Source organism: Lolium perenne, chromosome 7, assembly GCF_019359855.2.
Source record: "Lolium perenne isolate Kyuss_39 chromosome 7, Kyuss_2.0, whole genome shotgun sequence".
Taxonomy (NCBI): Eukaryota; Viridiplantae; Streptophyta; class Magnoliopsida; order Poales; family Poaceae; genus Lolium; species Lolium perenne.
The window spans coordinates 291,472,636-291,492,571 of NC_067250.2; the positions used below are offsets into that span (position 1 = coordinate 291,472,636).

General features: G+C 43.1%; 1 protein-coding gene across 1 annotated transcript; it reads left to right on the top strand.

Annotated features, from left to right (window-relative positions):
- The first annotated feature begins 9,307 nt into the window (after positions 1 to 9,307).
- On the top strand, positions 9,308 to 9,910 carry LOC127315162 (BTB/POZ and MATH domain-containing protein 2-like). The gene has a single exon (XM_051345675.1). It carries the CDS (start codon positions 9,308 to 9,310, stop codon positions 9,908 to 9,910), a length of 603 nt encoding a protein of 200 aa, XP_051201635.1.
- Positions 9,911 to 19,936: the final 10,026 nt, after the last annotated feature.

The window sequence follows — 19,936 nt, forward strand, 5'->3', positions numbered from 1 at the left end:
AGTTTGTAAATTAGTACATAATTTGATTTAAATTAGTTACAAAAATAGTTAGTAAATTAGTTACAAAAATAGTTAGTAAATTAGTTAGAATTGAAATAGTTAGTTTGATTTAAATTAGTACATTTATGTCGGCGCCGCCCCCCGCGCGCGCCGACGACTTAGACCGTGGCGGTGCCGAGTCCGTAGCGGTGCCGCCGCGACATAGACTTAGGGTCGCGAAATAGAGAAAGAGCGAGCGAGGAGGAGCGCCGAGTCCGTGGCGGTGCCGGTACTGCCGGCGCCCCTGCCGACGCCCCCAAAACAGGGTCATTCAATTCCCGCTACCGCTCCCGCTGTCGTTCCCGACCCCCGATCCGGATCGATCGATCCGGGGTCGTGGAACGCGGCGTTAGTACAAAAGTAGTGAAGTTTTTTATTTAGCACAATATCATGTTTTTTATTTATATTAGTACATATATGATTTGTTTTCGTAGCTACGATGCCGCGACAGCCGCCGCGCCGTGGTCTGACTCTTCTAGAGGAGATGGAGCAGATGGGGGAGGTCCGGGACTGGGCTCCGTCGGGGTGGCACTGGGAGGTCTTAGCTTCCGGGTCGCGCACCTTGGTGCGGAATCCGGGTCCCGTTGTCGACCCGGATATTCTTTGGTGGAGGTCTTATGGGCCACGGTCGTTTCAGAGGGAGCCGGCCCCGCCGGAGGAGGTAGCTCAGCGCATTGAAGCGGAGGACCAGCACGTTTGCCGTTACATGTACGCGTTAGACAACATGTATAGGACCGGATGGAGCGTTATGCGGGGATCTCATGTTAGCTATGCTCCCGTTGTTGTTCCGTGGCTTTGGGGGTACACCAGTAGCGGCTCGGGACCGGTCGGCGCCCTCTAGGACCCGGTCTGCGAGGTTGAGTGGTTGTAGTAGTGATTGATATGTATTAGGGTTAAATAAACATGAACCCGATCTATGTATGCATGTAACTGCAGTATCTGCTTTCAGCACTATATTATCGATCCTTAGTTAAGAACTACATATGTAACTCCATTTTTAGTTTTCTGCATTATCCTTAATTTGATCATATGATGGTTCCTATGTATAGCTTGCAGGTCGTTGTAGAAAGCATGGACAGAGATGAAATTCAAGAAAATTTCATGGAGGAACTCATAGCAAATGGTACTCTGGATGATCGCGGCGACGACGTTATTCCAGATGATGGCGGTGACGATGTCACCGCAACTTATTTGAATGACTCCGGTGAGGGAGCGGAGAATATTGAGGAAGAAGATCCTAGTGGCGCCGGTGAGGAACAAGATCATCATAATGGCTCCCGAACTGTAGTTATCACCGAGGTATATAAATTAATTAAGCATTTGTTGATCGACTAGATGCATTAACTAATTAAATTGTACTGACTATGAACTATTTCTTTTTTAGCCCTCCGGATCGAGCACTTCTTCTGTAAAGTCGAGGAAGCGAGGCCCGGCCAAAAAGTTGGATGACGGTGTTAGGCACGACATCACCCACATCGAAAAGGATGGTAAACCGATTGCTCCAGAGAAAGGTGCAAAGGCATTTATAGCTCAATGCGGAGTGCTTGTTAGGGACCACGTCCCGATCACCGTTCGAGAATGGCACAAGCCGAAGGGACTAGTGCTGTCTGCAGAGGAAGAAGCTCAAGGTCTTTATATCGATGATGTAGCCAAAAATAGCATTATGAACAAGCTCATGTCACATTTCAACATAGTACCCGAAGAGGGGGGTGACGCTGAAAAGGCCAAGATGGAGCAGGCCCTCCGCGAGTTTGGCAAGAAGAAGATGGCCGAACTATTCAAGAGCCACAAGAAAAGATTGCGCCGCCTTATCAAGTTAAAGAAGATTCCGGACAGTGAGAAGGTAAAAAATCACTGGGACGAATTCGTGAAGTACAGCACGGAGTCAGAAGAATTTAAGAGAAGGTTGGAAATAAATAAGGCAAATGCTGCGTTGAAGCTATATCACCAAATTCTGGGTCCAGGTGGATACAGGGCTAACCGTCCTAAGTGGCAGGCAGCTGAGGCGGAACTGACCAGTAAAGGGATCAGATTAGGGACACACGGTTGGATCGAACAGTGCAAGGAGTGGTTCTACGGGATTGGGGGAACGTTGGATCCAGAAACAGGGAAGTGCATCTATAAGAAAGCTCATCTGAAGGTTCCCATTGATGCCCTGGAAAGAGCACATAGGGACGTGGAGGCGGGGTTGTTCCAGCCCGAAAGAGAGAACGATGAGCTGACACGCACCCTTGGGAACAAAGAACACGGCGGACGAACACGAGGCCCAGAAGGCTCCGTTCCGTGGAAGTATGGCTTTCCTGCGGAAAGGAAGAGATTTCCTGATAAAAGCCATGAGAGGAGGAAGGCAAGGGAAACAGACCGCCTGGCTAACTTAGAGGAGGGTATGAGCACCATGAAAGCCCAATTAACCATGGTAACCCAAGTACTTACATCTCAGATGGCTCGGGGGCAGGCTGTAGATCCTGCATTGCTCAATGCCCTCGCCCCGCTGCAATCTCAACCACACCGGAAAAGCAGCGTGGCTTCCTCTCAGCAGGTGGATAATGATGATGATGATGACCAGGTGGTCGAGCCTCCTCGCTACCCCCCCATGGATGATCTCACTGAGAGCCGTCCTTGTGAGCTGCATGTTAAAGTTTTCAACCTATCCTTCAAGGCGGCGGTCGGCATCCTCTTACCTACAAGGTCTTACCATTGCCGTCCGGTCCAAGACGACTTTGCTGTTGTGATGGTGGATGAAGTGTTGAGAGAGTATGAGGGGTTGGTGCTTGAGCACCCTGCAGGTGAAGATGGGGAAATCAAAGAACTGGGAGAAGCCCGTAGAACCACCGTGCAATGGCGGAAGGAGAACATTGTGTTTCCAGGTGAGAAGCCAACAAGCAGGCCACCTCCGCCTCCTCCGCCACCTGTGCAGTCTCCTCCGCGTGATGATTCTCCTCTGCGCGATGATGATTCCCCTATCCATGACCAGTCTCCTCCGCGTGAAAATACTCCGCCGCCTCCTCCTCCTCGTCAGGAGACTCCGCCGCCTCCACCTAAGCAAAAGAGGAAGCGGTCCGCGGCACCTCCTACAGCTCCGAAGAGATCATCAACTCCTATGAGGGCACAGACTCCAGAGTTGTTACCACATGAGCAGACTGAAGAGCAAAAGGCGTTTCTTGCGCCGAAGAAGATGTTTATTCCACCGCAGACAGTGAAGCACTTTGCCGAGACGAGAATGAAGAGACCTGAGCTGAGAGCTGATTATGACCGCTCTCTTGGACAGTCCTCTAGAGCGAGCAAAGAAGCAAAAAAAGTCGCCCAGCTTGGACAGCAGGACATTCAGGCCGCACCCCACTTCGTCGTGGAGCCCTATCATGATCCAGAGACGGCATCGATGATCGAACGGGCGGCTAGAGCTCAGGGAGCATCAGTTGAGTACGAAGATTACTATCCAACGGCTCAAGTGGTAAACACGTATAGATACGGATCTGATCTCGTCAAACCTGGCGAGCTCGCGCGTCTAGGGACTCAGATGCGAAGGTTACATGAATGGTACCTGAAAGCCTGTCGAAGAGGTGATGCCTACCTCACGGTGTATCTTAGAGATGAGCATTACTTCCGGGGGAAAGACGAGATAAACCTTGAGTTAGAAGAAGCTGTTTCGGTTATTCAATCAAGACGCCCTCGACAAAGCTGTCATCAGTTGCTACTGCCTGTAAGTGATTTATTTGTGTAATTAAGTTTGTAGCTCATTCATTTGCACTAACAATTATCCTCATTATATTCTTTGTGTACGCTATACATTTAATTATGCAGAATGAAGAAGCTGGAATACAAAAGAGGCAAGCTCCTACCGCTGGGGTTCATAGACCCAAACACAGTTCATGAAGTTACGGTTCGAGACTTCGCCAAGGACACAGAGGACAACATCGTAATGTTTTTAGAGAAGCAAGCAGACAAAGAGGATATATTCTTTCCCTACAACTTCAAGTGAGTGTTATATATAACATACATTATGCTTGTGCACCTTCCACTTTATTCTCGTAATCATTGAGCTATGCTTGTGCAGTTTCCACTTTATTCTCCTAATCATTGATCTTCACCTTGGAGTCGTAAACGTCATGGACTCGAAACGTAAAGAATATGCGGAATGGGCGGACATGGCTGCCATCCTCCAGAGGTAGTTTCAATCAATTTCGTATTGGCATCTTCATCTGCTCTAATTCGAAGATATCATCAACTAATCAATTACTCATTTACTCATTATTTTTTGCCGGGCAGGGCTTGGAAACGGTTCATCAATACTGTTCCGGGTAAATGGAAACCGGAGCTTACATTTAAAGATTACCCTGTAAGTAGTACTATATATATAGCTATGTCCGTGAAACTTTATATATGATATTTACTTTCAATACGATGCTTGATTATTAGTTTGATCGAACTATTTTTTCGTAAAGTGTATGAGGCAGGAACAAGGGAATAACTCATGCGTGACATGTCCTGTCCCAAGGGTGGGGATGCCCAAATACACCACACTCGTGTACGATAACAAATTTTCACAATTAATCTTAATTAGTACCATCTATTGTATTGAGTTCCATTCATATATTGATCTCCTTTTTTAAATATAGATGACACGCCTGCGGGACACTCTCATAACAGCGGATCAAATAAAAGCAATTCAAGAGGAAATCGCGGGATTCTTTATTACCGAGGTCCTTACCCCAGGTGGAGAGCACTATCCGCGGCAGATCGTGACGATCGAGGATCTTCGTAGAGGAGATGTTGAATTGTAAATATGCATGCATTACGTGTACTGTGTTGACTATGTCGTGTACTGTTGACGATGTCTATATATATTCATGACGATTTTTTGTGGTTTCTTGAATGATATATATGCATTGCTGAAACTCTGCCGCGGCAGAGAAACGTGTTTCTCTGCCGCGGCAGAGAAACGCTGGTACAGCCTAAATCTGTGCCGCGGCAGAGAAATAGCAATTCTCTGCCGCGGCAGAGAAACCTAGGCCCGTTCGTACCACGAACCGGGACCAAAGGCCTTCCACCGCGAGCTCCCTGGCCGCACCACGTGTCGAGGCCTTTAGGCCCGGTTGATCTTTGAACCGGGACTAAAGGGTACCCCTTTAGTCCCGCCTAATTGGTCCCGGTTCGGGAACCGGATCTGAAGGCCCAAATGGACCGGGCCTATTGCCCCTTTTTCTACTAGTGGATGATGGAGGGGTGAAGCTGACCTCAGACTCGTGCTAGTGTCTGTAGACCTTAAGGAGTTTTGAATACCTACTTCTTTCAATCCATAATAAGTGTCGGTAGTTTAATTCAGTTTTGTACTACATCACCGACACACTACCGACACTTATTATGAATCCGAGGAATTATTTGTATTTTATTTATAAGATTCTTTGAACTACTATGGATGAGATCGGCGGACTTTCGCAGGAAAAAAGACATCGGTCAAAAGAGGCTGGCCATGGTAGTTGCCTAGCCGGTATGTAGATGGTTCTTTTTGGCTCCTTTTAAGCTTTTCTCCTTACTCTCGTGTAAATGTAAGTGACAGCACCCTTCGCACCTTCTCTGGCAGATGGAGTACCAATGGAAAAGTTGAATAGAGTAGGTGCGCTCTGCGTACCTACACAATTCTTCACTTCAATATTTTTTGTATCTTTCAAGTTATATAATATTTTGATTTGATTTATTTGCAAGTCACTCCGAAGTAACAAACATAAATGGCAGAAAAATAGTTTGGATTTTTTACAATTTCAAATTAAATTTATTATAAACTTCAAAATAAATTCTTAAAAATACAAAATATGTTCTTACAATTCAAAATAAATTATTTCGGTGCAAAATAATTGTTCACGTACTGTGCAATAAATAATTTTTTGGTCCATAAAAAATGTTCACAAGTTCACAACAAAATTTGTAAAAGAGGAAACAAAATGTTCACAAAGTTTCAAAATATCACTAGTTCAAAATATATTCTGACAATTCAAAATAAATTGTTTACATTGTACACAATATTTTTTTCGTACTTTGCAATATATAATTTCTTGGTCCATAAAAATGTTAATGAGTTCAAAAGTAAATTCGTAATAGAAGAAGTAAAAGGTTCACATAGTTCTAAAATATCAGTAGTTCAAGATATGTTCCGACCGTTCAAAATAAATTGTTTACGTAGTGCAAACTACTTTTTTTGCGTAGTGCTATAAATAATTGTTTTGTCCAACAAAAAGTTCATAAGTTCAAAACAAAAATTGTAATAGAGGAAGAAAAATGTTCACATAGTTTTAAAAACATCACTAGTTCAAAATATGTTTGGATAGTCTAAAAAAAATTGTTTATGCGGTGAAAATTATTCCCTTACTGTGCAATAGATAACTGTACCGTCCCAAAAAAATTGTTTGTGAGTTCAAACAAATTCATAATAGAGGAAAAAAATTATCACACAGTTTTAGATAATACCTCAAGTTCATAAAATTGTTCACACGCTGCAAAATAATTTTTCATGTACTGTATAATAAAAATATCCTTGTGATTTCTAAAAAAATAAAAAAATGAGAATAAACAATAAAATGTGAAGAAAAAAAGGATTAAAAAGAAAGGAAAATAAATAAATAAAACTTTCCCACTCTTGGGAAAAAATTGTTCATACACTGAAAGATATTGTTGTATTTGAGAAAAAAAAATTCCCCACTGATCAATAACAATTAACTAAACCCCCAACACTTATTGTGGATCAGAGTGAGTAAAAAAACAAATAGAATAAGTGAAAATTTTAAAAGGTCAAAACAGAACAATGAAAAAGGTGAAAATATAAAGGAAATTTAAATATTTTTAAAGTAAAAAAAGAAAACTAACAATAATAAAAATAGAAAAACATAGAAAATGAAAGTAAGGCAATAAAAAGGAAAATAAAATTAAGAAGATCTGGACAGAGGATGAAACGCGAGTGTATGTTTCGTTGGCAAGGAATAGATCATCCGTGGAGCGAAAGGAAGCGAAAAAATGGGCCAGGCCCGGAGTAGAAGAGAATAGAGGTATGCGTTCGGCCACTACTTGACGCTAAAAGCGTCAAATAGGAATAGCCGAATGGACTAGGCCTGACCAAATAACTGAATCTGTTATGTTGGATCAGTGTATCTCTGGGCCACATGACTGGGTACCATTTTTTAGCAATTTTGGAAGACCGGGCCAGGGCCCAGTATGGTCCCCAGGAGGGTACGTCTGTGACCAACGTAGACTAGACGAGATCCATCACTCCATGAAAGCGGCGACCAGACGAATCCCCATCCTCCATGATGCCATCGGCGAGATCGCCGCCAAGAAGGTGAACGTGGAGGTGGGAATACCTTATTCTTGTCCCGCACAATGCCACCATAGCCACCATAGCGAAGATATCGATTGACCAAACTATAATTTTAGGGACCTTCTGTAGCATCGAGCGCAAGTCCAAGGTCCCCACCCCCTCCCACCGTTGGAGCAGCTAGCAGAGGAGGCGGGGACCCGTCGATTTCCGGACGTAGAAGACGAGGACAAGGCAGATGGGTGGCGGCGGCTGCTAGGGTTTCCACCCTAGCCGTTGTCTCTCTTTTCTTTCACGGGAGGGATGGCATAAACTATTCTACTCCCTCCGTTTAAAAAAAAGTTGCTTAATTTTTTCTAATTATGGATGGACCTATAACTTAAAGGGAGCGTCTAGGGAGCGGCCGCATGCCCGTTAGAGAATCTGAGCGGGCAACTTAAAAAGGAAACATGCTAGCTTTGTCAGTGTGAACACCTGCTATTTATGGTGACACATCCAGTAATTATAGCACATGCCCAATAATGACTGCATGCACATTAATTTTCCTTTTCAAATATTCAAAATCATATAACTTTTGCACCAGATGTCAAAATTAGAATCCGCTTTCACTTTTGAATTTCTTGCGGTGAGCTCTTCCAAACTAGATCTCATTTCTATGTATTTTGATAAAGTTTTTTCTAAAGCAACTTCTACGTGCGAGAAAACAATTATAATGCGAGAAGATGCAACTTTAGTGTGGGGCGAAGCAACTTTGCTGCACAGCGTAAATCTACATTCACAACGAAAGTTGCATCGCTGGATGCCAAAGTTGCTCAGCCGTCCATCAAAAAGTATCCGGTGGGCACCAAAGTTGCTTCGATGGGCGCCAAAATTGGGCCGTCACAAACCAAATTTGCTTTGTCAAGTACCAAAGTTGCTCTGCAGGACACTAAAATTGCTCGGCCGGGCGCCAAAGTTGCTCGGTCGCGCATGATAGTTCCTGTGTTGGCACCAAAGTTGTGTCCCCGGGCACCAAAGTTGCTATGTTGGCACCAAAGTTATGTCGTCGGGCACCACTCGTCCACACATTGAAATTGCTCCAATGGACACCAAAATTGTTGTCGAGCACCAAAATTGTGCTTTCATGAACCAAAAAATGTACATGTTCGTTGCACACAAAAGTTGCTTTTCCGCACACGAAAGTTGTTTTGCTACACAACAAAGTTGCTCTGTCGCGCATCAAAGTTGCTATTTATAAAAATTCGTCAAAACATATAAAAATGTGGTCTAGTTTCGAAGCTCTCGTCGTGGGGATTCTAGAAGTGAAAACGGATTGTAATTTCACCGCACGATTTAAAAGTTACAGCTTTTTAAAAAACAAAACGTAATATCAGCTAGCCTACCATTTATGTGACAGCTGGATCTCACATGGAGCTGGTGCGTCCGCCCAGAACTTTGATTTGGCACGCGTCCGCTGGAAAGAATTCAGGTAACTTAAATGTGTCGATATACATGTGAATCAAGATAAAGTGCACCAGTTTTTTTTAGCGATGGAGGGTGTAGAAAAGTGTAACTAAACTGCGGTTGTATATTTCTGAAATGAATTAGAGTTAAGAACAACTTCGCTCTAAAATTTAGAAATATTTTATAATTTATCACACTTTTCTTCAAATTGTTTATTATTTGCCACATGACCACCACATGTAAGTGAGACACAAAATGGTAAATGATAGAAATGCAAATAAAAGTGTGGCAAATTGTCAAATTACCCAAAAATTTAGCAATGTCTAGAAGGTAAATGCTTGGCCTGCTTCCACCCGCAAGATGCGGCGTTGTTTCGCGTGTCCCTAGAACATACTCTGTATCCAGATAACGCAGAACCCCTGACAAAGAACTTGATAACACGCAACAAACAACCTGATAACTCAGAGTCCCTGAAAATCCTGACTATTTCAACTCCACATGTCCAACTGTTCTCCTACTTCCATGGGTGCCACGAGTGAAGACGCGCCGTCGCTGACGGCCTCGGCCATCGTCGCCCCGGCCGTGTCAGGGTCGCACATCCTCCGCATCGAGGGCTACTCCCGCACCAAGGGCCTCGGCAACGGCAAGTTCATCACGTCCGAGACTTTCTCCATCGGAGGCCACCGCTGGCACCTCAAGTACTACCCGGACAGCCGCGACTCGAAAGACTCCGATCTGATATCCATCTTCCTGCACCTCGATCACGCGGCTGATCGCAAGGAAGTCAGGGCCATATTCACGATTAGTTTGCTCGACCAGAATGGTAACAAGGTGCCGTCGTACAGCAAGAGCAGCATGCTGTACTGCAGCTTCTCCGCCGGCAGACAGGGTACGATGGGCTATGATCTGATCAAGAGGAGCGAGCTGGAGGGATCGGGGGCGTACCTCAAGGACGACGCCTTCAGTGTAAGGTGCGATGTCACCGTGGCGAAGGAGATCTTCACCAAGGCTATCCCGCTTCCCGGAGCTGGCCGTAGTGGTGTCGTTGAACAGGAACAGAAAGAAGGTGTCGTGGAGCAGGAACAGAAAGAAGCAACGTCTCCTCCTGTCGGCAATGGCGTATGAAGTCGAACAAATCTTGGGCTCGCTGATCTGTGCCATCTGATCCGTGCCAGTGATAAGCTCTAGGGCCCTTTTTTTTTTTTTTATCTTTCCCTGTTATAGATTCATTCATTCAGTGTATTTGTGCACTGCCAAATGCCAACTACTGCATTTATTTTTTTGCTTTACATTGCAAGTGTAGTAGTCCCTATTCATTTACCAAGTTTTATTGTATATTTGACCCTTGTTTTTGCGGGTAGACCTTACTTCATTTGATTTTATTGTTGAATCATCCCTTTTGGACATTGATCAAAGCTCTTATAGGAACAACCAACTTAGGTAAGGAGAGCGCACATTGATGATGCATGTGATGGCTGAAATTGCTTCACATTTGGCGTGGCCCTAACCGGTACTACCTCCATCTCAAAACTTAAGTTTATATTATTTTTCGAAAGTCAGAATATGTCAAGTTTAACTAAGTTTTTATTAAAAATCATTAACATGCAAAATACAAAATCAATATCATTAGATAGATAATAAAATATATTTTTGTATTGTATCTACAAAATATTATATTTGTTGATAGATTTTTCTAAAGTTTGGTCAAACTTTACTTGGTTTGACTTTCAAAAAAATATAAGTCTTGGATCCCTTGGAGTTGGACTCAAGACCACCGAGTAAAGTTTTACAGCTCTCATACCGTGTATACTCCTGGCGCGGTGGCGACTCCGTGGCTGCTGCAAACTCACGGGGTGGGTCGAGCTCCTGGTGCGGCGGTGACCTAATGGCAGCTGCACGCTAGCTCGCGAATTGGGTCAAGCGGCCAGTGCGGCGACGACATTGCGCTCACGATTTGGGGAGAGCTCCTGTGTGACTCCATGGCAGCGCAACTCGGCAAGACGACCAACAGTGTCAGACGTGCTTCCTCCTGCCCTTGTCCTCGCCTGGTGCTCCTTTTCCGGCTAATCTTCGGCAGCCCTCAATTGCTCATCCACAATTCTGGATGGGATGAATGAATGTCCTCACTTACAAGCCCAAATGGGAAACTGAAACGTGAAATATGCTGTCCAGTGGCATATTGGTTCACAAACTAGATCTGGCGGTGGCCGTGCTTCGTCGAGATCGAGGCAACGAGGTTAAGGCTCCAAAATGAAGGTTAGGAGTTGGTGGGTTCTTGATGATGCATACATTTTGACATGTTAGATCCTTATTTTTATATTGCGGACAATTTGGCGGTATGAAGTGATGCTCGTACTGTCTGCCAGAAGCACTCACCGGACATGCTATTCTAACCCCTTATGTTTGTTGCAAATGTTGCGTTGCGGCCAGGGGCAGACCCATAACAAAAACATACCGGTGTCACTCTCTCAGACACTCGTATTTTTTACCTAAATATAGGGGTGTCACACACTACAAATGGTTAAAATTTACCAAGAAAAATAAATTTGATCCGGTGTCCTGTGACCCTGCTAGCACAACATAGGTCCGCCCCTGCATGCGGCCAGTAATTTTTCTGCAAGCATTAAATTCGTATGATGCCCAAGTGCGACCATTTTTCTCGATGATTTGCTGCAAGCAATGGTGATTTGTTGCGTACACTAAAACTATGTTGTACTGTCATTTTTGAAATGCTACAAGGTTTTTATTCTTCAGATTTAGAGTTTTGACACACAATGAGAAAAACAATGCTGCAAAGGTACATAGATGATGCGCGGTTGGGGTTATGTTTTAAAGGTAGAACGTTTCAAATCCAACGTTTAAGCCAGTTCAGACAATAGGTAGACGGCTGATCGAACGTTTCTAATTGCCGGTCCCATGTGCAGGAGAGCTGGATACATACCAACCTAGACAGAAACATTTGTGTGTGTCCAAGACTGCAAATTGAAGTACGTCAGTGTCATGTTCAAGGTGTTGGAGAACCTCGCCGGGAACCTTGTGACGCTCAACCTAGGGGGGTAATGTACTTTTGGGCATCTTCCTCAAGGTGCTTCAGAACCTTGTTGGGCGGAATATGGTGCCACAGCCGCAAAGTATCTGCCTCGTGCCCGAGCTCCACGAAGCCATTGGCCACCCTGTTACCTTTCCGGAGCACGTGCGACACGGTCGTATTGCCAAGCAGCGGGAGCATCGTGGCGATCTCCATGTACTGTTCCAGGTCCTTCTTCGCCCAGAGCGGCGCGTGGCTCGCGATGGTGTCGATGGCAGATTTGAAGTCGCCCTCGATGGAGATGTCGCGCCATCCGTTTTTCACAGCGAGCTCGAGCCCACGCTTTAGGGCCACAAACTCTGCAACGGAGCTTGTTGTCCTACCGATCCCCTCCGCGTAGCCTAGGATGAACTTTCCATTGTGATCGCGGTAGACTCCACCTATGCTTGATCGTTTGGACCTAGACTTCCCCTTGGACGACCCATCGAAGTTTAGTTTGAGCCTCCCCTCATTTGGTGCCGTCCATATGCTAGAGGACGAGCCGATCTTCAGGTCTTGCGGCTTGCACTCTGTCGCCGCCACCGAATTCATCGGCGCGGTCTTGCAGCTTGCACTGACGAGGCATCTCTGCTCATCATCCCGCTCCCTCAGTTCTGTTGCGTCTTTCTCAAGGTGCTCCAGAATCTCCTCGGGCGGAATGTCACGCCACAGTTGCAGCGTTACCGCCTTGTGCCCGAGCTTCGCGAAGCCGTTGGCCACCATGTTCCCCTCCCGGAGCACGTGTGAAACGGACGTCTTGCCAAGCTGCGAGAGCATCATGGCAATCTCCGTGTACTGGTCCATGTCCTTCTTCGACCGGACCATCGCGCCGCTCGCCTTGGCGCAGTCCCCTGCCATGGCGTCGATGGCACCCTTGAAGTCGCCCTCGATGGAGATGTCGCGCCACCCGTTGTCCACTGCGAGCTCGAGCCCGCGCTTGAGTGCCACGAGCTCGGTCATGCAGATCGTGGCCCTGCCAATCTGTTGTGTGTAGCCTAGGACGAACTTTCCATTGTGATCGCGGTAAACTCCGCCTATGCTCGATCTTCTGGACTTGGACGTCCCATTGAAGTTGAGCTTAAGCAGCCCCTTCTTCGGTGGCGTCCATATGCTCGAGGACGAGCTGCTCTTCAAGTTTTGCGGCTCGCTCTCTGTTGCCGACAGCGGAGTTGTCGACGAGGCCGCGCAGCTTGCACCAACGAGGCAGGCCGATTTTCGTTTGCATTTGCGCCCCATTAGGAATTCATGATCTGGACAACGTGACTTTGACTTGGACGACCCATTGAAGTTGAGCTTCAGCCTCCCCTTCTTTGGAGCCTTCCAACGTAATTCATGCCTCCACGTTTTTGAATCGTTGCATCCTTGTCTAGACTTGGCCGAGTGAAGGACGACCCAAAACGCCTCCATGTTTTTGAATTCTTCTTGGCCGAGGTATCTTGATGCCCAGGCTGCAGAGGTGTGCTAATGCTAGAAGGAGACGTTCTTCATTGGCTGGCCACGGCAGTATGTCTACCCACGGACAGAATGATGACGATGACTTCGTGGATCGTCCTCCCAGTATCTCATCCTTTCTGCAGATTTAAGCAAGATGTTTCTGCTTCGAGGTGATGACTGATAAGACACAGTCGTCCGCTGCGGTACTATTGCTTCAGATTAACAGGCCATGATGACACAGTCGTCCGTCTGCTAACGGTTACTCAGGACTTCTTTTTCCTGGCTACTGGGTGGCGACACACTAGTAGGCTACAAAATGGATAATAATATGTTGTTCTCCATTTTTCGTTGGTTGGTGCATGTATCGACCCTCTCTAATCCGTGATGTAAGAATTTGAATGGATGTACTTTGGAGATACTTTAATAAAGAAAGCTGTGTGCATCATACTGATGCAGAGGCTGGGCTTTGCCCCATTTCGGAAAAAAAAAATGCTTGTGGACAAGCCAGTATTGTTTTCCCGCTTGCTCTCCATCGTCGTCTCGGGTGGTACTGGCGGCGTGGCCTTGCAGCTTGCACGGACGAGGCAGGCCGATTTGTGCTGGCTTTTGCTCTCCATCATGAATTCAGATCAATACAACGAGTTATCTTCAGCTCTTTATGTAGACAGAGCCTTCTACCTGCTTCTACCTGGTACACGAGTAGGAGACGGAAAAGGTCCTAGCTAGTGCCCTTTTAGATTAGGAGACGGAGAAACTTACACGTGGACTAAATAAATTAAGAAACTTTAGATTAGAGATGCAAACTATCATTGGAAGAATTGGATTTATCGATTTCTTCATCATACACTGGCCACGGCAAGGCTTGTGCATCTTTCCTGTGCCACAAGCGGGCCATCGTCGCCCCGGAGGGCCCGGACGAAGAGACTGGGTTGCCGAGCGGGCCATCGTCGCCCCGGAGGGCCCGGACGAAGAGACTGGGTTGCCGCGCACCAAGGCGCAGGGCAAATCCTATACACCGACCAGGTCGGCCGCTCCCGCGCGCCGCACACCCCCCGCGCGCGGTATGGGCCGGTCTGGTCGGCCCTGTTCGCCTATTTTTTCTGTTTTCTGTTTTCTGTTTTTCTGTTTCTGTTTCTTTTTTTTTATTTTTTATTTTCTGTTTCTTTTTATTTTTGTTTTGTTTCTTTTATGTTTCTTTTTATTTCTGTTCAAATTTGAAAGTGATTTAAATTTTTAAAATTCAAAAAATGTTCAAATTTTGAAAACGTTCAAATTTGAAATCCGTTCGAATTTGAAAACTGTTCAAATACAAAAAAAATCAAATTATAAAAGCGTTCAAATTTGAAATCCGTTCAAATATATAAAGCGTTCAAATTTGGAAAAATGTTCAAATTCGAAAAATGTTCATAACTAAAAATGTTAGTTTTTGGAAAAATAAATTTTACAAATTTTAAAAAATGTTCAAATTTAAATTATTTTCATATCCGAAAATGTTCAAATTTCGAAAAAAATTAAATCAAAATCTTAATATTTTTAAATTTCGAAAATTTCGAATCTGAACAGATTTTGAAATTTTGTTCTCCGAAAATATTTTTTTAAAAGTTAGATATTAAAAAAGAAAAATATTAACAGAAAAGAAACAACAACAAAAAAGAAGAAAAAACGTACCTACTCTTAATGGGCCGCGGCCCAACCCACCTACCTGGTCGCTGGGGTGTGGGGCGCCCCGTACATGCTGACCAGGTTGGTGTACAGCAGCCCCCAAGGCGCAGGGCAAAGTGTATGAGAACACTAGCAGAAAAAAGAGGCTATAGTTTCGGTTGGAAACGGACTCTAGTTCCTATTTTTCAATCTGGACTACAGAATTGGGACTAAAGGTATGTCTCTTAAGTCCCGGTTGCCTACAAACCGGAACTAAAGACTTTCTACGTGAGCTGCAGGCATTAGAGGACCTTTAGCCCAAGTTGGTCAGACCCTCTAGGGTTTAGGATTTGGCACCTTTATTTTATATTTTCCATTCAATTCATTTTCTTTTTGTGTTTTAGTTCCTTTTCATTTCAAACAAGTATTCAGATACATATTCTACGCTACAACATATTGTACACTTGATACATATATAATATAATTTCTCTTATGATCGAGCATACATATATATACAACTAGATGATACCCCGCACATTGCTGCAGACATGTTGATTACATATACGTTTTAAATATATATAGGCACATAATATAAAAACAGAACGTCTAACAAAGGATATGCGCTATAATAAACAAATTGTTCGTGCCGGCATAATTTCATATATGTAAATGAAACACTACCCAACGAACTTGCAGGAGGAAAAGCGAGTTAAAATAATAATTCATTATAATTTCTACGCAAATACAACTGTCTCTCAATTTGCAATTTCTGCTACTCCCTCCGAACCATAATAAGAATTGTGGTTTTGGTTCAAATTTGAAATAAACCTACCAAAAACGTAAGTAGTCCCATCTTATATGTTCTGTAAACGAAAGGGTAAATTCTTAGCAAATGGACTAAAAGGAGTGTGGACAGTTGATTTGAAGCACAAAGTGTTTTTTGCCATGCACACAATTAAAATAAAATAATTAAATTAAACATGCATACAACCACAAACTATGGCTCATGCTTGGCGTCCATATATAGTGTAATAATTGTATCTGACCTAAAAACCCCAATGCTCCATCAATGGTTTCTCGAGAAAATATGAAATGCAGAATGTAAATCTACCAGTGTTCTTCCAGCCTGGTCACTATCACAAATAAAACTCAAGAGTTAAAATGAAAAGAATATATATCAGCCGCTAGCTAGTCCCACGACCTTGAAATCTTATGCCTCAATACTTTATATCCCAACATCATATGAAGGTTCTTAGGGGAAGACAAACTAAAATCAGTAGGTAAAAGACTGTGATTCAACCGGGAGAGAGGAGAGAGAAAGCATACCAAATTTCGAGCGGAAGCAATAATTTAAACAGCAAAGAACGTTAACTACCAAATAATTATCAACCATGATTTTTTTTTTTTTGCGAGAAATCCATTGATCTATTAATAATCATCAACAGTAGTACAAATAGCCCAAAAAGTAAAAGAAATTACAAATTGGTACTCAGACCACCTAGCGACGACTACAGACACTAGCACGAGCCGAAGGCGCGCCGCTGTCCTCGCCCCTCCATCGCTGGAGTCAGGCAAAGCTTGTCGTAGTAGAGCTTGTTGTAGTAGACAGACGGGAAGTCGTCGTGCTAAGGTCCCAAAGGACCAGCACACCAGAGCAGTAACCATCGCCAATGATGACAACCATAGATCGGAAGAGACTGACATGAAACGACACCAACTAACACGAAAACCGACCGGATCCCAGGAGATCCGACGGGCACACAACTCCACGCGCCCTCCGTCAGCGCTAGATGCACCACCGGAGCGAGGATAGGGCGGGGAGGACATTATTCTGACTTCAGGATGTAGCCGCCGCCTCACCATCCCAAAGAAGAGACTGAAAAGAAAACTAAATTAAGGACGAAAACTCCCCGCCGGCGAGGGACCGTGATCCACCACACCTCCAAAGCCCCAAGGCCACCGGAGGTGGAGCGGACCAGCGGTATCACCGGCGAGGAGGACGGAACCCTAGATGGGTTTTGTAGCTTCTTGCGCCGCCTCTGGCTGTTTCCGCTATTATCAACCATGATTTATCTAAATACAAACTCGCAAGAAACGTTAGCTTGATGATTAAAGAGCCGGAAGCCATTGAGTGTGGAATCTGAGAAAAGTAGGATCAAAGTAAGCAGAAGGTTAGAAAGAGTCAATGGATAAGTCATTTCTCCTCAGGCTAGGAATCCCGCTGTGTAATAAAGGACGGTGCCGTATTGTCTGCGTGGAGGATGTTGCATGCGAATGGATCGACTCATGCCAGAATCTAGGTATTTAAAAGGCTGCAGCGCCTGCCCTCCATCAGTTTTTTCCAATAATTACTTACAACCGTTTCTTGTTCAATTAATTCACTAGTGGAAAAATGGCCTTTAGTCCCGTTCACAACGGACTTTAGTCCCGGTAGTGCAACCGGGACTAAAGGATCGCGACTAAAGGCCCCCCTCCCCCCCCCCCCCCCCCCCCTTAGTCCCGGTTGTAACACGAACCGGGACTAAAGGCTATTTCGTTAATTTTTTTTATTTTTTTAGGTTTCTAATTATTTTTCACTCCCTCTTTTTTTCTATTTTTCAGAATTTCTATTATTTCAGTTATTTACATAGTTTACTGTTTAACTGCAATTATCTCTAGTTAAATTACTTACTCGTGGTCACACTTTCCGCTTGGTCACCCATCCTCCCACGCTAGCACGCTTAACTTTCGCGTTCCATTCCGTCCCGCATCCAAGTGCTTCGCGCGCATGTATGTGATACTAGTATCATATCAGTCCTGTTAACATGTTGGTTGATGTCACATTTATTTATTGCTTGAATTTCAATTTTTTTAATAAATAAAAGTAATGATGTAATAATGAACTTGAATAAATAAATAAACATTAACTTTTAATTTGTATTTTTTAAAAAAAATTAAAAATTTTAAATATATTTTTTGCCAAACCTAAAAACTAAAAATTTGAAAATCTAAAAATTGGTTAAAAGTAATAGTAATCTTTATGCAGAATGCAATTAATAATTTTATTTTTTAAAAAAATAAAAAAATAAAATCCGTAATTTATAAGAAAAACTAAAATCTTCCTGCTTTCGTATTTTCATTTGGAATTTTGAGAATCTAAAAATTGGCTAACCGGGTAAACCCAGGTGAATTCGGATGTAACGTTTTCCCACGATGATTTTGATATATTATACGTTTTTTTTTTCGACGTCGTATGCAAAAGTTAATGCGCTTTTACCATTTTTCAAATCTTTTTTGCAAAATAAGTGAAAATTCAAATTTCTTAATTTTCCCTAATAGTAGGTTGCGTAACATATAGGAATCTCAAAAGATTTTATTTTTTGAATTTTCTATCATTTTCTTTTCTATTTTACAGAGTTAAAAAGGCGATCCATAGGGGGGTGTGAAGGGTGCATGGGGAGTAAAACCAGAAAAATAACCTTTAGTTCTGGTTGGTGTTACGAACGGAGACTAAAGAGTCAAAATATTTGGGGACTAATGGGTTGGGATGGAAGGTCTTTTTTCTACTAGTGATTATGGTGCATGATATCGTGAAGGAGGCGAAGGAGTAGAATATTAAGAGAACTAGAAGGATACCCCGTGCGTTGCAGTGAGATTCTTCTAAAAAATTATATTGTCTAAATAAAATGGTATAATACATATGTAATATGAATTATCTGTAGAAGTATGGAATATTCAATTGGCCAAAATAGTTGAGATGCTAAATTTAAGTCACATTATTTTTTATATTTGATGGCTATAAATTAGCTATTATGATATTTTAATCAAAAAATGGTGACATAGATAGCTTGCATGCAAGGATACATCAATAATGAATGTTAGTGGGGATGACATCGATATTTGATTGGCTAATGGAATAGATGATGTGGATGGCTTACATGATGGACGGGAGCCCGAAATAGAAGCTCTCATCTCCAGCGGGCAGTTTCATTGAGCATCAAAATAGATTATATGTTGCTAAATAAGAAGAGAAAATTGTTAAGATAGAAATGATGAGGTGGCATGGCTGCATGTTGAGAGAATTCCTTTTAGAGATAAAAGATTTAGTATTATCTATCTAATTATGTGGAGATCACTAAATTACATGGAGTCATTAGTGACATGGTATTCTCCGTGTGCAGATGTGACCTCCGTAAGCAAAAAAATCCCGCCAATTCCTCTTGAATTGCTTGCACGCGATCCTTTGGTAGGAGCTGGTCCTGCATCTTTTCATTCTTTAAAAGAAGGAGATCAATATGAATATATGATTTTTCCGTATATATATATCACATCATCATAAAAGAAATTATGAATGAAAATCAACACAATTATGGTAATAAAATAAAATTGTGAACATTGTTTATGTACTTGAATAAAAACAACTCTACACCGCTCACTGGTCGTAATGTGAATGAACTCGCAAGCGCAGAATGCACATAAATTAGTTGCATTTTCCTACCTCAACCACTTTACAAGAATATAATTCATTCAAATAATAGTCAAGCATGATAATGGTATTGAAACTAGAATTAAAGATATGCGCAAACCTAGTACTACTTACCTGGATCCATCGAAAATGTAGCTTCGGTTTCCAGTCACAGGTAACCGTCTTGATGAACCGTTTTCAAACCCTGCCCGACAAACAAAATAAATAAATAAGTTATTAATTACTTGATATCGTAAAATGAACAAAAGAGGCCGATATAATGCGATAACCATTGAAATTACCTATGAAGCATAAACATGATGTTCTCGTACTCCTTAGGGTCTTTTTTTAATGGATCCATGACATCAACTTTTCCATCGTCAACTTGAATGATTAACAAAATCCAATGAAAGCTCCACACGTTTTAAATACGCAGGCATGCATAACTCATCAATTACACTAAATATTGAGTAAACAAAATAGAATGTGTACAAAACATAAATACTCACTTGAAGTTGTAAGAAAATAGTATTTCCACTCTTTCATTTTATTCAAGTAAAAACCT